The 23,699-nt window shown below is 37.2% G+C and overlaps 2 protein-coding genes across 5 annotated transcripts in view; one reads left to right on the plus strand and one right to left on the minus strand.

Annotated features, from left to right (window-relative positions):
• The window catches only part of raly (RALY heterogeneous nuclear ribonucleoprotein), a 119,337-nt gene extending 116,654 nt beyond the window's left edge, over positions 1-2,683 (plus strand). For all 3 annotated transcript variants that reach the window (XM_085274649.1, XM_085274650.1, XM_085274651.1), the window contains exon 8: positions 2,420-2,683. In XM_085274649.1, the coding sequence (XP_085130775.1) occupies positions 2,420-2,548 (129 nt within the window). In that variant the 3' untranslated portion in view covers positions 2,549-2,683. The remainder of the gene's footprint in view (positions 1-2,419) is intronic.
• A 15,870-nt stretch (positions 2,684-18,553) lies between these two features.
• On the minus strand, positions 18,554-22,277 carry LOC146574743 (uncharacterized). 2 transcript variants are annotated; one of them, XM_085274656.1, is made up of 3 exons: positions 22,205-22,277; positions 20,480-20,635; positions 18,554-20,054 (listed from the first exon to the last, which is right to left on the minus strand). In XM_085274656.1, the coding sequence occupies exons 2-3, from the start codon at positions 20,603-20,605 to the stop codon at positions 19,821-19,823; spliced, it is 360 nt and encodes a 119-aa protein (XP_085130782.1). In that variant the 5' UTR covers positions 20,606-20,635; positions 22,205-22,277; the 3' UTR covers positions 18,554-19,820. The 2 variants fall into 2 exon arrangements, with proteins under 2 accessions (XP_085130782.1, XP_085130783.1); XM_085274657.1 differs by lacking the exon at positions 22,205-22,277 and adding an exon at positions 21,319-21,761.
• Positions 22,278-23,699: the final 1,422 nt, after the last annotated feature.

Here is a 23,699-nt window from a genome sequence, read left to right on the forward strand (position 1 = left end):
GACTGCAGGTCATAACTTCTTACCTGAAGTTCAGTTCACCTGACACTCGGACCAGCGGCTGCCTTGGGTCTCTCCTCCTCCTGCCTCCCCTCTCCCTCATCCACCTGCTGGCCTCCACCACTTGTTAATTTTACTGAACCTGTGGAAGCTCCGCCATAGCCACCATCAAACAACTGAGTTATTTTTACACATGGCCAGCATCTGGCCAATCCACCACCTCTCATTGTTTATATTGTTACAAAAAAAAAAAAAAATCATCGGCCCACCGAGCAAATGCCCGATGGCCAGTCACGCTATGGTTGCGCCATCAGTTAACCCTTCGCGTGCCAACTGTGGCACGCGTGCCAACTGTGGCACGCGTGCCTAGAGTTGCCGACCCCTGGTCTAAACAAAGTAGGTCACTGATAGACAAGGTAAAGCAAGCAAATCAAACTCTAACACAGATGTGACATGCTGCTTTTATATAAATTCATGAAGTGAAATTATTCTATGTTCAGCATTGTTCTATATAATCAGGGAGGAGTTATAATATTTTTTATTTTATAATATTAAACGGAACACCATTGATTTCGTTATGTTACAACATTTTTTGTTTTGTTTATTAATTTATTTGACAATTAAAGTTCACATGACAGAGCAGTCCATCATAGATTTGCTAACTTTGGGGAAAAAAAACATTAAAAGACAGATGGATTATTTTACCTTTAGTCAAATCAGCATTTTCTTTTCCAAAATGCAAACAACTTATGATACAGATGTTTAGTTAGTATATTGAGGCATTCACATTACATTTTTTTTACATTCTTTTATGTTTTTTTTTTAACCTTTTCTTCTCATTCTCTCCTTTAATAGTTTTAAATGTACTTTCATATCGTATCAGTGTTTTAGTGTCTTATTTAACAACAGCAATTTCACTGCAGTCGTGCTGATTAATGTACATTGTCACTAGCAAAAGGTTACACTTCCTTGTGCACCACACAAGAAAGACAACTGCCTTGTTATCAGCAGACAAGACAGCAGTTCACAAATCACTAATAGTTTTATGTGCATGTAAGCAGCGCTGATGACCTTCAGTACTTTTCTGCATTAGCCTTACATTGTTCAGCTTCTTCAATTTCTCCACACTCCCACATCAAAGCCTTTGTACACACAGGGTACCTCGCACCCTGCGCAGATGTAGCACTTCACTTCACGTCATATTTTATGCATCGTGTCCATCATGCTGTTCACATATGGGCTCCAATGTACGCATCAGCATGAAAATAAGCAACTGTGTAATGAAAAAAACAAAACACAACTGAAATTTCAGCATGACAGACAACTATTTTACTATTTATTTATATATTTTTTTAGGTATCACTGTTTTAGAAGCAAACCTTTAGATATTGACCAGAACAGGAGATATGTTCAAGATAATATAAAAATAATCAGTAATAATAATCATCATCAAATTTGTCCCCTATAAGACTTAAGCCATGTTATAGTGTTCTGTGGCACTGTCGTTAGTATGTGGTATTGTAATTTGTCTTTGTCCTATATTTAGAATAACACCATATTAACTACTATTTCTCCTTTGTAAATAGAGGAGAATAAATAACTGAAAGCTAGTAAGCCTGTCACAAATAGATTAAAATATTTTATATCCAGCAAGTCTGATTTACACACCTGATCTTTCCACCATCAATCATGTCCACGGGAAAATTATACTTCTGACATGGATTCCCTGAATTTTTGATACTATTTCAGCTCTGTTTCTAAGTTTCCCAGACTCTTCTACTATTGCTCTTCCCTCTCTGTTGATCTATTATTGGGAAAAATAGAGTTGCTCAACAGCTTCAACAGAATAACTCCCTGCCTCTTTTTCAAAGACGCATATTGCATCCTGTTAAACATGAACAGGTGGGAAAAGAAGCTGAACTGACTGTGCCTGATGTATTACATCATTAGAGCCACAGTTTCTCAGAATGTCAAGAAGTGAGAATAATAAGCTGAGAGTCATAAAATATTTGAAAAAGGGAAGTTGTCTATCACCTTGACAACCTCAAAAACACGCATGGACACAACACAGTCATTGTTGTGACAGAGTTTGGTTATTAATTAGTTTTATTTGTGACACTGATATGATTTTGTTTCTATAATTTGGGACATCTTTTCAGTGGAAATTACTAATAGCAGTAATTATGAAGATGCATTATTTTTTACTTTCGTCAACCAAGCTTATACTGGACATTAATGCAACATCCACTGACTATAAATCAGAATCAGAAATACTTTATTTATCCCCAAGGGGCAATAGCATTACTCCCTGCTTAGTTTCTGAATGTTTTGATGAATTTGCATGCACTTTTTCTGAGATAATGATGTTTGCGATGCTTGTTTTGTACCACTTTTGTGAACTATTCTTCCCTCTTTGTCTTAGGTATTAGGAACTGTGGAAGGAGAGACAGAGGGAGAGAGAGAAAAGCACTCTGGACAGACAGAACTAGAGAACAGAAAAGGAAGACCATCAAACAGCAGGGATCATGAGACTCACAAGCTCACTCACTAACCCAGACAAAACTTCAAAAACACAGCAAAGAGATATACTTGACACTTTGTCCAAGCCACAGGAAGATAATAAAACAGCAGGTTACTGCCTGAGTGCATAAAATGAATTACACACACTAGCACACAAACACACACATTGATATAAAGAAGACAAAAAAAAAACCCAAAAAACTTAGTGATGGAGCCAGATTCACTGTGTCAGAGCAACAGGGGGATAGTAAAGACAGCAGGCTGTTGTCAAAACACATCTTAAACTGACAGGTTCATTCACTCACAGAAGAGCTCTCTTTGGGAAAGCTGGAGCTTGTCAGACCGTCTGCTGCTTTATAGGCCATAAAATATGACTGAATGGACAACATATAGAGATTGTTATTTTTAGTATAGATTCTTTAATATCAAGGTTAAAAAAATCCCGGGGGCTATTATTGTTGCAGAATTATTTGCAAGAGTTGAGCAGAGAGTTGCATACCTCAATCAGTGTGCGAGTAATCAGATTTGTAAACATGTAAAAAAAATCTTCAAATATGTACTGAGATTTGTTCATGTCTACATCAGTCATGTATTCAATCTGTGTATGTTTGTAATGACATTTGTAATCAAATCCCAGCACGCGTAGATTATCTGTCACATTTTGCAAATCTAAGCATGCACACCAGGACTTTTCTAATCGTTCTGTTACAATTACAGCCTCATAAAATCCCAAATATCAAGTGACAGTGTTCTGCCAGGCCGGGCTAAAATTACAAGGGAAATAGGATGGTAAATGCCGAACATCATGCAATGAACTAAAAAACAACATAAAAAGATGCTGATGAGCAAATATTTCACATGTGCATGTATTCACTGTCGCTTGGTAGTATAGGCTCTATACAAATAAACCAACATGTAAAATTAACCAGACAAGTACACAAAGCAGCAACATTTTACTTGACAGTTTCTGATGGATGGAGTGCTGAAGGGCGTATATATGCTTGGCGATTCATGCTCACACATGTGTGAACATGCATACATACATGCCTCCATGATTGAAAGACTGTAATAGCCACATTTTATTTATCGCAACAAGACACCAACAAGAATGTCGGTTCACATCCTGTTTCTTTACCTGTTGATGAAATTGAAGTCAGCTCTACGTTTTTGCTGTGTCCCAAAGGATGTGGAGACAACTCACTGGATTACTTCAAGTCTAATTTTTAATGTAATTAAAAAATAATTATACTATCAAAATGCATACTTTCATTCTTTCAGTCCCGGTTTTGTTTGGTTTCATAATAATAAGATAAGTACGATAAGTACTGTGTAATGTACAACCGAGTAATGTGACAGAGTGGGGATGCAAAAGAACTTAAAGTGGGAGTGAATATCTGTCCATGTGAAATCATTATTTGGCAATTTTTGGCACATTTTACACAAATATGACATCATTAAGTAGCATCATTGATACAATTACAGTGACTTATTTAAAATAACACAAGCCAGAGTCTTTTAATCAGTAAACAGTAGCTCAGGGGAACATGAAAAATTGGAAAACATCTACAGTCAATCATTTTTCAGTAGATTATAATTTTTACTGTAAATGGAAGTATTACAGCAAAGACTAACACTTCAAATTCAGCTTCTATTTTAAAATGAATAAAAAAATAAATAATGAATTCAATGTCCCATTACAAACTGAGGCTGATGCCCTGAAAATACTAGCTATTAGGAAAAACCCTTTCAAACTTCAGGTTTTTAGCCTCCAACTAATATAAAAGTCTTTGAAACAAATTGGTTTTAATCAACATGTATGATTTTACAAAGAAATTTGCTCAGAGGATTATGGGAAGTATGCTTACAGAAAGACAAACCCCTGAAATACACTGGACTTATCTGTGTCACATTCCAGCTCCTATGCAGCCACCTGAGTTGATTAAACCATCCAAGACATTGCTTGCAATTCCACAAGACATACACCAGTGAATCCCAAAGCATCCCAGAACAGACTTGCAGCTCTACATCACTTAAAATTGTGCCGGCTCTAGTTTTTACAGAGGCCACATCAAGCTGCACAAAGCTGATAAGGAGGCCAGGAGGCTGGGCACAGAAACAGCATGGAGAATCCAGTCAATTAAACAAAAATACATGCAGAGTACACTTTGCTTCTAAAAGGCTACTGATGTAGTCTGAAGCTGGGCAACGAAGGCTTTAAGTAACACTGGATGCCTTTTGAAGTCGACAGTTTAGTCACAAGGTGGTCTTTTATATTTTTAAAACTGACCAGATTTTCTATGCCATCCCTGTGTCTGACGTTATGCCCTCCTCGCCAGCTTCTTGGATGCTTCTGAAATGCGCTGTGGTGGGTCCTGGGATGTTGTCTTAAAGCTGTAATGAAACAGAGCTTCATCTAGCGTATTCCCAGGTTAATGGTCATAAAAATCTAATTGAATAAATGGAATGTCAGAAAAAATCATTAGAAAACTGACAACATGTACATTCCTCTCTTATGCATTAGGCCACCATAAACCCTTCTATTTAAAGTGAATACATATTTATTCATACTGAGTAATGACATAGTGTACAATATTAAAACTTGACATTTATGGAATAAAACAACTATTTTAATCACATTGCTCAGTTGATATAAATTTGTTATTAATACTGAGTGAATTTATACAACAAATAAAGTAATAATCCCACTGTAGAAGTTGGATGGTGACGTCATTTAAACCAAGAGGTTGGAGGCCCAGAATGAGTCCTTAACAACCGGACACTGCAGCAATAAACTGGTCTCAGACAACAGTTGATATAATCTTAAACGTTATTGTCTATTATACTATATACACTATAAGATTGTTTTTGATCCTGTCTATTAACTAGTAATTAATTGGTCATAAAATAGTAATTACATAAAATGATTTTTGGTGAAAAATGCCAAGGTTGGAAAGTACAGTGCACATTGTCTCTACCAACGGGAAACAGTCAGGAAAAACATCATTTATTACCCAGAAACAAGAAAAAAAAAGTTTGATTACATAGTTTTATTAAAGGATTCATTGTTTTTATAACATGTATTTGAGTGCACTGAGAATATTTTTGCTGCTCTGTGTTTTGTTTAAAAGAAGCAACATTCATTTACACAATTACTGAAAAACCTGTTTTTTTTGTGTGTTTATGGTAAGTCATTCATTTTGGACCAGTTTCAGGAATAACCCTAACTAAAATGATGTGGGGACGCAGTCATGCATTGCTGTAACTGTTCAAGAACTTGGTCATTTTTGCTTTGAGAAGCTCCATTGTGGAAGTGTATTACTGTTGCCTGGTAGCAAAGAAATCTTGAAAGTTTAAAGTATTTGGGATGTTTTGTCTGTGTCTATAGTAAAGGGAAAAATAGGGAAAGAGGTCATAAAAAGGTGGAATATTGATTTTTTTTTCACTCTTTATTGGTGGTGTAAATTTGTCTCTGAATGACTGTACTGCCTCATCACTGTACTTTCACTTTCTGAACCTTTATGATGGCTTTTTTAATCTTTTTTATCTTCTGTTCAATTCTTTTTTATTACTTACTTTCAGATTTCCAAATCTATTGTAAATATTTATCTGTTACTTTTAATTTAATTTGTTACTTTTCCCCTCTTTTCTTGTTGGACATTCTACTATTTTTTTTTTCTTTTTCCATTCTGAATCACCACCATGTTCTTTAAATGTCATGTATGAAGAGACAGTATTTATTTTAAGTAACAATATTATTTATATCCCCTTCATTGTGTAAATTAGGAAGCCAGTTAATGTTTGATCCGTATTGATTGTTAAGGTGTAAGGTTGTGTAAGGTTTTTATGGTTATTAAACACCCTTGAATAATCAGGCCTTACTGCAGATTTTTACCCATCACGTCATGTAAAATTGAGCTATGTTTGACTATACAATGATCTCTGTCTTTACTTCTCATCCTAGAATGAAAACTGAATATGAATTGAAAGTGTTTTAAATTGTATATGGCTCTTGTTTCAGGCTCTCTTCTCTTCTCCCCCATTTTCCCCACCCCTACCTGCCCCTAAAGTCAAGTCCATCCCAGTCTGCTTTTTACATGCTGATGTTGGCTTTACTGTTATTTTTAATGACTTGTGTATGATACTGAATACTCCGTCAGCACTGAGGGTGCTGGAGGCCTTTACAACACATGTAAATAAAAGGGTTGGAACTTGTGATTGTTGTCTGAGGACTTTTGGGATCAGAGTCTTATAAACTGAAGTTAACATTCTTAACATTGCTTAAGCAGTGCTTTTTTTCCTCAGTGCTATTCTCTCCATTCTCTCTCACACTTTGCATCTGTTCTTCACATAACTTGACAACCAATTTCGGAAATCATTGCATGCATGTGATGCATTTAGAGAAAATGTCGATTGTACATTTGAAAAAAAAAACAATTAAATAAATAATTCAGAGTTTAATCTCACAATTCTGAAAAAAAGATGTCCCCACTTTTTTCCCATGGTCCTAATCCTCTTCTGTATATATATAATTCAAATAATTAATCATAAAGGAAAATGTGCTGTGTTATAAACTGAATGTATACCAATCAAAATTTTATTTGACCAGACTCCCTTAAACATAATATTTCACACCGTACTTATCCATCAAAGTTATTAAAAACAAATACTCATTGTTCACATCTGAAACAGATTTTTGTTGGGAAAATGTTAGCCAGTGGGCCCACACTGCTTTTTAGGCGAGAATAAAGCTAAAGCAAATAATTCATTAATTTTAAAAGCATGAATGGGCACTCAAAAAGTTACAGTAATAGATTGCTTCTTGATGGAATTATTGATTTCCAAAGCCACAATCAATGCAGTAGGGTTATATATGTGTATATATATATATATATATATATATATATATATATATATATACACATCCCGCACTTGATGGTGACTTGTGCTATGGGCTTGGAGTTGGCCTCTAGTGTTGTATATATATATATATATATATATATATGTGTGTGTGTGTGTGTGTGTGTGTGTGTGTGTGTGTGTGTGTGGTTTGTCTGTGGCTGTCTGTGTTTCCCCCAAGGTGAGATTGTAAGTCATGTACAACCTTTGCACGTGTGAAACCTTTCTATGTTTCTAAATTACCTTCTCATGCTTTTAAAATAAATGATTTGCTGGCAGTTTTTGAGACTGTGCAGCACTTAAATAATTCAGGTTTTAATGACGCCATTTTAACAATTTGACATACTGTACTTGTTAGAGTATAGTGAGTGAAGGTTTTAATTGGCTTTTGGAAAACAGTTCAAATTGGAGGCAGGCTTTGAAGTCACAACCCTCACCATGTCTGATTTTCTAGGTGTTTTGGCCTTTTGACCCACTTAGAGAGTTTCACTTTAATCTGCATGCTGTCTTTACCTGAAACTGAAAAATGTTAATTTCATAACTTGATCTCATTACTTAACAACAAAGCCCTGGGGATTAACGGCTTAAGCCTAGTCTCTGTTATCCCTTGTCGCTCTGGCTGCCAGCTTACTCATTAAACAAAAACATTCAACGATGTAATATTTTGCGTCTCTATATCAGAGTGACACTTCATCCACCACAGCCAAAGCACCAACTTTTGTTACACAGTAGCAGACCAGAGATAGATCCCTTGAGAGAGAAAAAATTCCAAAGAATTTTGTATTTCTTGTGTCATGGAGAGTACATATAAACTGCTACTTGATACTGAAAAATAAAAACAAACCAAAGGAAGCTGAAGTGCAAGGTAGAAGTCCTGAAAAAACACAAAACAATGGCTGATAACTGACTCTATTCTCAGGTTTGTGCAAGGAGTCGACTGTCTACTCTGGAGTCATGGGTATGAAAATGTATCCCATGCCCCAACATTTACAGCAGTAAAAAAAATGTTCACAACTTTCAACTTTCAAGCAAAAATTCTACACGATGGTTAAATGTTGCTGCCCTTACTTATTATTACCATAAAGGAATTCATGCATAAGTTCAGTAAGGAAGATCTGTATCGAAACATCTCTGCTTCCCAAGTATTTGTGGCTAATCTAAGCTTTACATCACTTCCACTTTCCCACGCTGTCAAGCTGATTGTCAATGCTGGCCTTCTTCAGGCCAATCAGCCGTCACACCACATACTTTAATTCTTCTGTAATTCTCCCTCACCTTTGTGAGACTCACATCCTCCCCACCACAGCCTCTCGCTCGTCATTCAGGCTCCATTCAAGCTTCCATCTTCACCTCCACCACTAGCATCTAGACTCCAGGGGGGTCCTGCCCTAATCCTTATGACCACTGGGATTCCGTTCTGCTTTGATGGGCCATCAGAGTCTAAACGCTAAATACCCTAAACTGAATTCTGCACATCAATAAATCATGTTCGGTTTCTTCTGAGGATCTCTCCTTTTTGAAATACTATCCAGTTATACAACTTATTGTTCATTCATGAATGTACAATGTTGGACCTGATACTATTTATATAGTTCGTAGTTTGCAGTTTCCCATACGAAACACCTTGTGACCAGTGCAAATAAATTATATTGGTTGTGCCTGCAAACTGGCGGTTCTCTTATTGTACTGTGAAAGAGTTTGGCTTTGTAATGATCTTGAAACCAAAGATACCCTGGGATAATGACAGTTTCAGAAATTTATGACAGCTGTCTCAAAATGTATCTGCAGAATGCAGTCTTCTGGGTCTGATCCAGGGGTTGGAGTCTATCCCAGTTGTCATATGGTGAGCAGTAGGGTACATCCTGAACAACCTGCTAGTCTATAACAAGGAAACAGAGAGACAATCAATATAATCAGCATTTTTCTACCAATGATATCTTTCAGACAATTTAAACTCACAAACTGGATTCAAACCCAGGACCTTCTTGCTCTGAGGTGTGTGTGTGTGTGTGTTTTCCTTGGAAAATTGGCTGTACCCTATCATACTTATTATTGTTAAACTTTTATTGTCATTTCTAATATTTGTTTCGACCCACAGTAATATTTTTTACAGTTTTTCTCAAATGTTAAAACACAAAAGCCAATCCTGTAACCCAAATGACCAGTAGTCTAAACACATTTACTAAATGTAGCCACCATATTCCAGTACCATAAACACATGTCACATGAAGACACAATTCACAAAACACAACCCTCTGTACTCATAAATCTAAACACATTTTTCCTTGCTAAAACACATGTTGCAAAACAACTCTGCTCATATCCTCAAATGAAAGCCCATGTGATGCAAAATGCTTGCCACAGTCACCAATCTTTGAACACAGGGAACACACCTGGCGTCATTCACTACACACAATGACTCAAAATTGAAGACACTTGTTGCTAATGCTGTACCCACATGTAAAAGCAAGTTCAGAGTGCACAGTATGCTGAAGGTTCCAAACAAACACAATGGATGAAGGCAGAGTCAGGGGAAGAGGAATTTGATGCAGAGGAGGGAGAAGAGCTGGCCCTGGAAGAAGAGGAGCAGGCCAATGAGGAAGAGGAGTTCAAATGAGAGGAGGAAGAGGAGCGACCAACGAGGAAGAGGAGAAGGCCAACATGGGAGAGGAGAAGGTCCAGGAGGGAGAGCAAGACAACCTCGCACCATCATTACGGACGAGATGCGAGCAACAGCTCAGCGACATGATGCCGCACAGTGATTGTGGTGTGTGTGTGGTGTGAATAACGTAAATAAAAAAACTTCACACCCTGTTCATGTTTTCAAGATTACTGTTGTGTGCAATAGATTCTGTTTTTGCATTGAGTTGTGTTACAGTAGTGTACGTACATGCAGGATTTTCTATAGATTTATACTACTCATATGAAACTCACAAATCTAAATGCCTAATCCTCTGCAGAGATCTACGACGATCCGTTACTGTATAGCTTCTAAAATATGCATTGGCAGTTATGAAACAAAGAACCTTCTCACAAATTGAGCATTGTGTTTTCAATTGTTTTGCTGTAGTGTGTAATGCTGTGTATAGTGTTTACAGTTTTGACAGCTTCGAGCTGCTCTCTTGGTGTGGGAGTTTGAGTTTTGCAGTGGGAAGGTGTGGTTGTGTTTATGTAGCTTTAGAGAAGGGTGTTGTGTTTGGACATTGGGGGACCTGGTGGTAACGTTTGTGAAATGTGTTTTAGCATTTGAGAAAAACTGTAAACTTGAGAACATCTGTTGCTTGTTCATCTGCTTAACTCTTTGCACCTGCTGCTTCTCACAGCAAGAGTGTGACTCATTCCATCTCCCATGACACCACTCGTCAGATAATCTAAACTATGACAAAGATGTCACAGTCATGGCCTGACTATTGCAAGCTGTGTTGTAGTTCAGGTTGTGTTTCATGGACCAGAAACAACTTTGTGCAGCCGATCAGGAGGGATATATCTGTGACGACCTGACACGTGATGGTTGATCTGGAAAGAGTTTTCTCTGTAAGCTCCTCGTGTATTAGATTCTGAATTTTTACACATTTTCTAATTAAAGCCCAGTGGGAATAATTTGATCTCCATGCTTTGCTGAATCTGGCAAATTGTATTTGTATTTAGTTGCATTGTCAAATTATGTTTTCAGCTTGGTGATAATCAGGGCCCATGTTTTCAATGTACACAATCACAAAAGGTTAGCATCAGGGTGAATAGGCAGTGCTGCAGGATTTTAACAGGATGTTTTGGTTTGACTGCGCAAGGAAAAAGAAAGCAGTCGTTTTTGGATCGGTTTTCATGTTGATTTATTGTTAGTACAGTCATATATTCAAGGCTCTGACAAGAGCTCTAGACCAACATACTGGTTGTTATGTCTGACCTTTAATGCATTTCTAACTTGGCAAATTGTTCAAAATTGACTACCTGACATTACACCTAAATCCTGACAAAAGCCCACAAAGTATTTGAGAGCTAGTTTATTTTCAGTCCATCATCAATATGCTAGTTTAAGAAAGTAGTACATCTGTTGTACATCTTTCAAATTGGCAATCACGTAATCTTCATGATTTTAATTTTATGCTCTGGTTCCGCTGGTATTTTGTGTGTGTGTGTGTGTGTGTGTGTGTGTGTGTGTGTGTGTGTGTGTGTGTGTGTGTGTGTGTGAGAGAGAGGGTGGGGGGGGGAGAGAGAGAGAGAGAAAATGCAAATGAAAAACACATTGGAAATCCTTTTGCAGAACCACCATGGTTAAAATGTTAAAATGTAGACCATTTACCATTAAATCGGGGCAGTCAACAGTATGAAAGAAGGTTGTTCCTCCTGTTGCTGTAATCATGTTTTAATTGCTCAGTTATGTTTTAAATATACTCTGTAAAAAAGGTCCTGTATACTTAAAGGGCTGGTTTGAGTATCTCTTTTTTTTTTTTTTTTTTTTTTTTTTTGCCTGTCCCGTTTGGCTCTTTTGCCATCAGAATTGTTGTCTAAAGGCAAAGAAAGATGCCCAACGGATTTACTTTACCAAATTGACCATCCCAGCCTTGCCATAATGGTCCATTTGATTCACCTTTTATTGTTTATTTTATTTTCACTTACTGAACATGGGACAGACTTGACTGGGGGAAAGAAGGGGAGAAAGAAAGAGGGAAAGAGAAACAGCTGAGAAGAGGGACGGGGGAGAAGGGCAAAAACCAAAAACCAACAGAATGAGCAGAAAAAGAAAAAAAAGAAGAAAAAAAGAAAAAAAAATGCATATATCAATCACCTGGGTCACCTGCTGAGAAAGAAAAAAGAAAACAAGCAGAAGAGAACAAGAGTAATAGAATAAACAACATCACAATGATATATGGGAATATGACAGTAAATACTAAATATTAAACACTATTGTGCAGCACATAAGATCAACAGAACACAGTGTGCTTTGAGGTAGGAGCCAAAAAGGGTGTAGTTTGTGGGTGTGATCACCCGTGTGTACACCTGTGAGCATGGACGCGCTTGTTTTTTTTGTTTTTTTTAAAAGGTTCCTTCATGTAATGATCTGCTAGAGGGTGTGGGGGGGCCACAGCCCCGTCCTCCAGGGCATGAAGCAGGTATGGAGGAGATCAAAACTCCAGACATCCAGAGGCCCCCAGAACACAAATGGTAAAATGGCCTGCATTTGTATAGCGCTTTTCTAGTCCATAGGACCCCAAAGCGCTTTACACTACATTCAGTCATTCACACACACACTGGCGATACACACACAAGCTACATTGTAGCCACAGCTGCCCTGGGGCGCGCTGACAGAGGAGAGGCTGCCGGACACAGGCGCCACCGGGCCCTCTGACCACCACCAGTAGGCAAACACGGGGTTAGTATCTTGCCCAAGGATATTTGGCATGCAGCCAGGATGCAGCCTGGGATCGAACCACCGACCTTCTGATTAGTGGCTGACCTGCTCTGCCACCTGAGCTACAGCCACCCACAAGAGACCAAGGAAGACCAACAGAGGGGCAGCCGCGCCACTGGTTTGAGTATCTCTGACCAAACATCAAAAACAGACTTCATGAGGATGGTCTTAGGGCCAAAAGTCCTCTAGTGCAGCGGTCCCCAACCTTTTTTGCGCCACGGACCGGTTTATGCGCGACAATATTTTCACAGAACGGCCTTTAAGGTGTCGCGGATAAATACAACAAAATAAAACTACCAGTACCGAAAAAAAGAAGATTTATTCATAACACACGTGAAAAGACCCAGGAAAACCAAGTTAACGATAAAAACGATGACAAAATAATGCCGAAAACCGATAAAAACCCTGAAAACCATACATTTCACACCTGAGCCTCAACTCTCGCCACCCGGCACCGCTGCTCTAGTGGGCCCTGTGCTCATCCTGGAGCCTGCAAATTTGCTATAGTATACCAAGTCCACCACTGGCACCTTGTGCTTTTCACAGATGAGTGTAGGTTCACTCTAAGCACATGTCACATATGTGAAAGGGTCTGGAGAAGCCACGGAGAATGAGGCATATTGATGGATGGACACCAAGACTTCAACAGACTCAGCAATCGCAACCTGACTGCCATTAGGTGTCAGTGCTAAATCCTTTGACCCACTGTCAATTGAATTAAGCTCAGCTTTATTTACTATATAGTGCCAAATTACATCAATCATCTCAAGGTTTTTGTCAGACCCTACACTGGTGCAGCGGGTCATGGGGTCCTGCTTGTCGTCAGCTACACAGAGCCTCATGTGGTGAGAGTATGAGGCATTTCCTGGAGTCTGAAGTAATTGATGACACTGACCAAAAAAAAAAACATCTGGGAAATTGTGTTTTGATTCATCTGATGCAACTCAGATTGTGCAGGAACTCGGTGCCCAGATCTGGGAGGAGATTCCCCCAGAACACCATTTGTTGTCTCATTTAGCGCTGATGTTGTCAGGAAAGCCTGGATCATACAAACTACTGATCATTGTGAGTTGGTGCAGTAGCTTGGTGCATCAGTTTTCACTTTGATTCTCTTCAAATTCTGCCCTCTGTAGATTGATCATGTTCATTTTGATCAAACTACTGTTCATCAAACTGTTGCATCCTTCCATTCCTCCACTGTGTTTGTGTGTGCAGCTGTGTTGGTGTTTGTGCATTAGCAGGACACACCCCAGATTTCCGCCTTTCGGTTTTCACACGCCATTTTTATGTAATCACGTGATTTTATTGAAGCTGCTTTTTAAGGACGTTAGCTAAACATCATTTTTTGCTAGATTGTTCGCAATAGTTAATGTTTCCCGGCTCCTTGCCTCAGCATATGTTTTCCTTTATCTACAAAAATGTTTCTTGTCTTCTTTAACTTATGCTCAGGTTTTGTCTGGTAGACCTGTGGATAAGGAGCGACATGCAGTTATTGTTTGGAGTGAACATTTGGATTGGAGATTTTTTAGACTGTGAGGAAAGCCTGAAGGGAGACTGGGACCGTCATTACTGTTGATTGTTTTTTTATTCACTGTAATTAAATGCACTAAACTTTGACCTAGAGACTGCATTTGAGTCATGCTTATACCAAGAACCTTGACAAGCTCTTGTAAATTATTGATTTGAACTTAAACTTTGATATTTTTATGACCCTTTGCCACTGACAAAGTTAAACAAAGAAAGTGTAATAGACTGTAAAGTTGTTCAGTGGCTTGTATTTTATATAGAGGCAGCATTCAAAGTATTTGTAGCTATTCACAAACAATAGTGCAAATGAATGTGAAAAACATGAATGTCATAAAAAATCTGGATACCTTCATGTCATATTAAAGTTTTCCATATGGTCACTTACAACAAAATTAAGACCTAATTGATTACCACAATCATCCTTAAATTTTTTCAGTCTAGTTAGCATTGCCATGAGCACAAGTCCAACGGTTAACAGTCCAGAGCAAACACTTGTGCTCAATGTGCTTTACCAAATCTGTTGTAATGAACTAAAACACATGAAAGGGGCCAAATCTTTTCATTATAATGCATTTTAGGGCGATCACCATCACTTACTATGACCTTAAAAATGAATATAAAATGGAAATATCACTTTTCTTTGGCGTGAACATAATGTTCATAACAGTAAAATTTATGGCACAGCTGTTAAATGGGTTTATGTTAAATTTCACAGGTGTACCTAATAACGTTCCCAGTCAGTTTGCTTTACGATGCTTTGTCAGCCTCTTTACGGAGGCTTTCCTACACAGACCAAGTTTTTTTTATTTTTTAAAGCATCTCTCTGCTGCTCAAAACATCCTTGTAAACCCGAAAATCACTAATTGTAATCATCATTTCATGTAAAATTACAAGTACATATTTTATAGAGTGCCACAGCATTTGGGTCATATTTAGCTAGATATTATTGCAGTGTCTCTTTACTGGCAACAAGAAATCAAAAGGTCTTGAATCATGAAGAGCTAATTTCTGTCACAATATTTTCCTTACATATCAGTTAAATATATCATATATCTTTACTTCAGCAAACAATCTAAACATTAAGCACTTCTCCTCTCATAAATCAAATTTTTATTCCTATGGCTAGGTTGCGAGTTGCTGGTGAAGCAACCCTCTGCCCTGTGTTGAATGCGTCACTGCACCGGTTGTATTTCACAGAACTTGTTACCTCAGACTCCTCTGACTATTTTTTAACACATGTTCAGTAAGCAGGGTGCTATGCATCAACATGTTGTAAAGTGGAAGAATGAAAGTATTTCAAAATGACATTGTATTTAACACATTTACACATTTTCTAAAAATCCATTGCTTGTGTTTTCTTTCTCTCTCTGTAGCTCCTCTTGTCACAGGTCACAGATCAGTTTGGCCCACTATTCAGTGTGGACAAGATTCCTTTGACATTGCCCTGTGCTCATGTATAAAAATGTCTATATAGGGAATAACAGAAGCAGGAGTATGTATTTATTGGTATAGTATGTCTTTGATTTAATATGTGTTTTCTGAAATTAGCCTCATGCTATTTAATATAACTGGCCAAGCAGCAAATTAAATACTTTTTGACATACTAACTTCTTCATGCCTAAATATTCTTTCTTCTTTTTTTTTACTAAAGGTCACAAGAGGCAACAAGAAACACATTCGACACGCAAAGTCCTGATGTCACATTTAGTGGACTTCTGCTAACAGCTTTGAATAAAAGGATCCATAAAATAGCAAACTAAGAGGAATTTAGTGTGATCTGCTCTCTGTCAGTATTTCAGTATCTTTCGCCTGTCCCTTCAGAACTCAGAACTGCCTTCCAGCTGTCTGTGATAATCCTTCCTGCTCTATCCAACTTTTTTTTCCAAACCAGATGCCTTAACACACACTTTAGACTAGTGGAATGCTGCAAAAATATTCTGACCCAATAAAGTCAGTCTGAGTCAAGTAATGATGGGGGAAATTCTCCTTAATAGTAATTTTGACAACTAGAAATTAAAGTATCCATAAATAAATAATGTACATGTTTATATTTGTAGGAGATCAGAATTTATTCCTTCCTCAAAGTTTTTTCTCCTCATGTGAATTTTATTATTATTATTTATAGCAAACTTACTTGTTTGAATTCAGTGGTACAGATGTTGGACAAATATGTCTGAGCAATCCTGTCAATACTCACAACATGGGATTATTTATTTGAATGTATTTTTCCTCACTGTAAATTGCTTTTAGCTTTTTTAGATTTTCACAGCTTAACTACTAAAAAAAGAAAAGAAAGAAAGCTACTTGCTTAACCTGATAAAATGTTCAAGCTTACAAAATATTGCTTTACACATATGGCACAAATCACAATCATGCTAAAAGTACAATATAATTTACTTTTACCCTCTGAAGTATCTGGAAGTATCTAAAGTAGCTTTTTAGCTGTGTCCAATTTAATTAATTTCATTCAATTTATTTTTCACAGCTGTTTCAACAACAGCTGTCTCAAGGCGCTTATTTGCGTATTTATTGTAAAGTAAAGATCCTACAATATGAGCGAGAGCAAGAGACAGTGATGAGGCACTGAGTGATGGTGAGGAGGAAAAACGTCCTTTTAACTGGAAGAAACCGCTGCCTGAATCAGGTTCAGGAAAGGGCCCTGACCAACTCGGCTGAGGGGACAGAGAAGAGCACAGAGAGACAACGAACAGCAAACAGGCCAAAAACAAACAAAATGAAAGTAGAGACAAAAGTTAATGACTTGCAACTATGGCGCAGTTTATATGGGTTTTTTTTCAAAGGCACTTTTAAAAAGTGGTTTAAAAAGAGTCATGACATTTAACCATACACTGAAAAAAATAATCAGTGGGATAAACATAAAAAAATTATTGTAAGCGGTTGCACGAAATTAAGTTATGTTTGGTTAACCTTAGTTTTTTATGTTATACCTGCACACATTTTTCTGGTAACACGAACATGACTTTTTTATGTTGTTGTTATGTTTTTCATTCCGGTCAAATATTTATAGAAACCACTTGTTTATCAGACATGAACTTTTTGTGTTAATTGTATTGGACTACTATGTGTTATATTGACAAGATTATTTTATGGTAAGCTTATTTTATTTTATAACAAATTTCTAATATATAATATATAATCTAATATATAATTGAGTGTTCAATAAATAAAACTAAATTAAGGCTGATCTTACTGTATGTACTGTACACTTTCTCTCAATCAAAGAAATAAGCAAAACATTTTTGAACAATGACCTGTATTTTTGAAAATACTACACAGTTGTAAAAATGGACTTTCAATTCAGGCTTCCAAAATATACATGAGTCATATTTGTACAATGCATCTCTTGAAAAACATTCCACAACATTCCTCAAAGTTATCTGCTGGAACCTGAATTCAACATTGTGGGGCCTTATGACATCGCGCTTATGTAAAAAATAGTTTTTTAAATGTAAGAACCATAAGGTAAGGTAATATGGCAACAGGGGTGTAATTATTAAAATGACACAAAGAAGAGACTTAAAATAACATTATAACCCACAGGCACACAACCAAGAGACCTAAACTGATTAGTATTGGCTTGCTTCTAGGGCTGAACGATATATCGCATTTGCGATAATATCGCGACATGATCAAGTGCAATTTTCTAACCGCAAAGGCTGCGATTATACTGCGATTATATTATACAATTCATGGGCTGCATCCTCCTGAGGCCGCATTTGTAGACCGATTACGTCACAGCGACGCGCCGAAGGCTGTCCAAATTACTACCATATCCCAGAATTCATAGCGCGGCCCAGCCAAACTCCAGTTTCCAGCAATGGCGGCCGCTACTAAGTTTTAAAATTACTCATACTAATCTTTCTGGGTCACAAAATAAACTTTTAACATATTTTCAGGCGAGAAAGTAGTTGTGTAAACATCAAATATCTGCTCGGTTTATCAAGATATCCCATATTTGCAAAAGTGCTTCGACGTTTTCAGAGGCGTCTGCTACCCACCAGCTCGACAGCTAGCCGGGAGCTCGAGGGTTACTGATGCGGCCGAGAACGGCACAACTCCCGGCACATCATTTTCAGATCACCGCGGAGTTTCGCTGCTCGGGTTAAACGTAATATATAAGTCACTTAGACAACCTAAAAATGTTATTGTTGGGCTTTTTTCAGTGTTTTGTTTGTTCGTGAGTAAATCGGTTTGGCTGAGATTAAAGTTATTAGATTAGATAAAATAAAACTTTATTAATCCCCCGGGTGGGTTCCTCCTTGGTTTTCACACAGCTGACTAAACGTCAAACAGAAAACTTATTAAACAGAAGTATGAGACAGTCGAGAATTTACACCAGTGTCTGGTTATATTTTAGATAGCAAGAAGCAGACGGCCGAGTTTATTAAACTCCACCGAGACAGCGGTGACGCTAATCAGAACTAGACCGTCCAATTTCACGCCTTTAAATTTTAAAGGCGTGTTTGTGTGTGTGTTTATACAATTGCTATTATGTTTGCACTTTATGTGTAATGTTACTGACTGCAGAGATCAGTAAGATGTATTTTTTATTTATTAGTTTTATTTATTTAATATTATTTTTTAACTGAATGACTGTCTAGTAGTTCACAGATGTCGAAAAACTGAGTGTGGTAAAGCCACTGATTTTTTTTATGTATATTTCTGCAATCTGCACATTGTACTGACTTTCATTTTAATGTTTACACCAGGGTTCCTTGTCAGCACTTTATGCTCAGATGTTTGTAAGCTAAAAATAAACTATTGTGTATGTTCAAATATACTGTTGTGATTGAAGAAGTTAAATAAAAATGTCAGTCATCAATTCATGCATCACCTCATGTCATCATAACAGAGGTCTGTCTTCCAGGAAAGAACAGTTTAAAATTAATGTAATATAGTATTGGCCATACTATATGATGTATTGCTTGTCTTTGTTTAATAATACAGAAGACAAATACCTTAAAAAATAATCGCATATCGCATCGCAATATTGGGGCAAAAAATCGCAATTAGATTATTTTCCATAATCGTTCAGCCCTACTTGCTTCTATCACTAAACATCACAATCACTAATACTACACGATGCAATCTGTTTGTAGTGGTGCACCTTGGGAAAAAAATTGCAAATTGGTGAAATTGGTGCAAGGCGCCATTTCCATTGAGAAAAATGGACATTCAAAGTTTGAATTTAAAAACAAAACAAAACCATGGCTTGAAAAGTGAAAACTGCAGTAATAAAGGCCCCAAGTTGAAAAGTGCCAGAAAAATAAGTTTCACTATGTACTGCAACTTTACCAGTGCTGGCTTAAAAGAAAGGATGGTACATATTCGAAGAGGTAAACATGTTGTTCCCACATCATAACTGGAAAACTGTTCAATCGTACAGTCTGGTCCTGAGAACCTGGGCCTTCTTTGAAAGGCTGTTCCTTTTGAGCTCCATAACCAGTTTCTATAATACCTCGAAGGTATACTTTTCCAGTGGGTAGGTGAGGTTCAAAGTGTACATTAGTCCAAACAGCATTGCAGCTGCTAGGGTATAGTTATCCAAATCCTGCCAGACTCTCTGGCCTTCAAGGACTATCCCGATGTCCTCAGGGCTGCCATTGGCATCTCTTGACTTTATGATGTAAATTCCCATGGTTGTTTCCTTATTAGATCGTTGGATAATGGCTTCATCTGTGGCCTAGAAAATGCAGAATTCCAAAATTTAATTAAACAGAACACTGGTCAAAGAACATTATACCAAATCTTATTTTAATCTGTGTCACTATTCCAAAAAATGTTAACATTAACACATTAGGTGAACAAAAATGGATTCATTACAGCATGTGATTTGAGTCCTCAGAATGCTTAAAAAGGTAATGCATGAAGTGAAATCTCCATGCAAAGAAGCAGAATACTGTCAGAGCATAGAGAGGTGTTCAACTATGAACTCCACACATCGTTCTGATGCAGGTAAAAGAAAAAACAAAAACAAAAAACGCACCCATGGTAAATTGTGAAAATCCCAGGTGATTTTCAACATACTCCTGGCATAGAGTGACAAGCAGCATTTTGTTAAAATTATTATTTTCCCTAAAGTGTATACACAAATTATTTTTTTCTTACCTGGGCCGTGGGCTCCAGAATGTTCTGCAGTCTTCTTCCTATTTGTCCTCCTCGCCTTTTGAAGACCTTTATGAGTTTGTCAGATAGCACATCTATCTGCAAGAGTAATCTGGACTGCAGTGGCATGGTGGTAATGCGCTTAAACTCTGCATTTATCTAAAAAGACAAGTTGTCACATAAAAATGCTGTCAAAATCTCAAATCTCACAAGGTTACATCCACACAAAGTTGTTATTTTTTGTCATGTTACTATTTATTAGCTATGGGTCCCATGTTGCTGAGCAGTTCCATAGTTGCCCTTACTTCCATACCACCCAAAGCCTGTTTGCAATCACAGCAGTTGCCTCCTTCTGGCCATTTTGCAGTTCTGCCAAATGACCCAGAAACTACATCTATTATTGTCATATACACATCAAGGTCTTTCATTAATACTTAGTTAAATTAGTTAATTTGACCTTTCCAGAAAATTTACCTTACAGAATGTGAGATAACATATGCAAATCTCCCCCCCCCCCCCCCCCAACAGAGCCCACCCCATGGCAAACTAGCTTATTTAACTGTTTAACTAAAACATTTTAGGTAAAACCAGTTAACTAAATGGACACGAGTTTGTTAGTCTGTATTCACTGAGAAAAAACAAGCGAATGTGACTGGGCACACACTGAAAAAAAGCTAATGCACATAATATTGTCCTGCAGCTTAAGCTAGCATTATCGTTAGTTAACTTAAGGAATGACTTGTTTTTTCCATTATGTTGCTCAACAGGAATTCATGAGAAAAACTTCCCCATATAATGGATGTTCTCTTCGTTTCCTCTCAAACATGTAGTTTTCAGTTTACCTCGACAAAGTAAAGCTCAGCACCAAACGTAAACGAAGCAACGACAAAAAATGGCGGACCGCCACAGTGAATTTTCCCTCGCAGAACACGCCCTGGGGTGGAGTTTCAACAGAAAACACAACTATTTTCTGTTATTTTGATATGACTGGTTTTAAAAGACTGAACATCCTTCTAAAACAAGTGAAAGGCGTGAGACTTAATTATGTTTAGACCAAAAATATAACTGATTCATGTTGGATATATTTACTGTATTTTTACTAATTTAACAACGTCATCATTGCATTAGTCGCTTTATGCTATAGCATTACGCTTACATTAGCTTGAAGCTCAAGGTCGTCATTTTATTTAATTTCTTTTTCTGGGCTTACAAACAGGACACACAACATTTAGATAACCGTTACACTGAATCTTGGGTCTGTGTTGAGTCTTCCAGCTGCTGACTACAGAAGCTAGATTGACCTTTCAGCACGTTTATAGCGGCTGTGGTTATGTGCTGGTAATGTTACCGTGTGTGAGCAGTCACATTGGCAGCAGACATGTTTCAACAAACTAGTCATATCCCGGCCCTACATTAGCTTGTTTAATGGTTAAGACACTGCAGGTACCACCACTTACTACAGACACTGATGCAAGTTTGTAATAGTCTGTTAATTTAGACTGAAAGAATATACAAACAATATTAACTCACATTATATATGTTAATTACTAATTTGCTTATCGCATAATTTCGGTTACCATTAGCTAACTGGAGCCTAACATTGGCCTTTCATGGTTTTCGATAAACAGCCCACATACCTGTAAAATAACAACACCCCAGTAAAAGTCCACATATATAAAGGGTCTACACTCTTTCTCACTGGTGTGTTAGCTTTAAAATCCTATTTACCTTCAAGTGTAAAACTCCAGATGGTAGTAGATTTTCCAAAGCGAGAGACAAAAATGGCGGACAGTGCAGCCGATTTTTCCTTTCCAGGGGGCGGAGCTTGAGGATAAAACACGACTAACTTGTTTCTTTTCAACATGATTTGTTCTAAAAGAATGAATATTCTTAAAGAATATGTGAAAATTAAAAGACAAAAATATGTTTAGATGTGAAATTTAAATTAGTCATGCTGGATATATGAAGTAATTCTATGCAGATTCAACAACCACCCTATTGCATTTTTTTCAGTGTAGAGGTGTACATGACTGGGACAATTTTTTCATCAAATGATGTTTTAAAGAAAAAAAAAATCCTAAAACCCATAGCTACGGTTAGACTGGACTTTTCTGGATTACAGCTCCATGTGCTTTATGAATAGCGCCAGATAAAGAATTGCTTTTCTATAAGCTTTAATTTACATCACAGAGGTCACATTAAAGAGTGGTTGTGCTTGTAATAATAATATAATAAGGGAGCGTAATGTGTGTGCACATTTATGTCTTTTTTGAGCACACAGTTTTAGTTATGAATCTGCATAGTTTTATGTATCTGGCTCTTTATCTAACTAGCCTAATATTAATCTAATATTAATGTGGAACATGAGCAGAGTCTATAAAGAAAGTGATATTACTGTGCCTTTGAAGAATTCAATTGACAATTCACTTCAAGTAAGTTAGAATGAGTTTCCCCTTAAGCATATGTATGAAGCATATGCAACTCTGTAACTGATTTGGCAAGTGAAACATTATTCCACAGAGAGAAGACAAGATAGAGAAGGAGCTGCAAGAGCACAACAGATGAAGGAATGAGGCAATGAAGATAGATATTATCAGACTGAGAGATCATAGAAAAGGTTTTTTTTTGTTTTTTTTTGAAAGACTGAAGAATGCATATCAATATTAGTCTGTTATTGGCATCCAATAGCATTGGCCAATATGGAGCAATGAATATCAATGGCCGGATCCTATGGGATACTATAATTTCAAATATTGATTTCTGTATACTAACCAGTTAACTCAATGTTTAAAATAAACCTATCAAAAACTGGTTTGGTTCAAATTTGGCTGATTTATGCTGATTGCGTCCTTTGAATGACCAAAATAGGAGAGTTGAAAACAGGAGACCAGGGCAGAAAACATCAAGAATTAGAAAAGATAAAGAAAAATACCTCTTCTGAAAAAATGAAAAACAAAAAACTTTGTACCATACAAGGTGATGGCCAGGAGCAGCTGTGGTCACTTTTGATTCATTGGAGGTTCAGGGAGGAGATGCTTTTTGTTCCCGTTTACTTCTTTGGGCCAGATTTTCCTTCCAGTGGAAATATATGATCATCCAGGCTGACACTCCCTTGTAATCAATCATCACACGACAGTAGTTATTACTAACATCTCAATATTCCTTATTAGTCATCTCCAAAGGGAATGTGAAAAGTCATGTGTTTATCATAATGTAGCAATTA

This window comes from Mchenga conophoros, linkage group LG5, assembly GCF_057382185.1.
Source record: "Mchenga conophoros isolate Kocher_MC1m ecotype Shallow Benthic linkage group LG5, M_conophoros_male_GT1.1, whole genome shotgun sequence".
NCBI classification, from domain to species: domain Eukaryota; kingdom Metazoa; phylum Chordata; class Actinopteri; order Cichliformes; family Cichlidae; genus Mchenga; species Mchenga conophoros.

Excerpts from the sequence above, each read along its gene's own strand:
- LOC146574743 (XM_085274656.1), bottom strand. The coding sequence starts at position 20,605 with ATGCCACTGCAGTCCAGATTACTCTTGCAGATAGATGTGCTATCTGAC. Across the intron at positions 20,055-20,479 it reads TTCTGGAGCCCACGGCCCAG|GCCACAGATGAAGCCATTAT; the intron begins GTAAGAAAAAAA and ends TGCATTTTCTAG.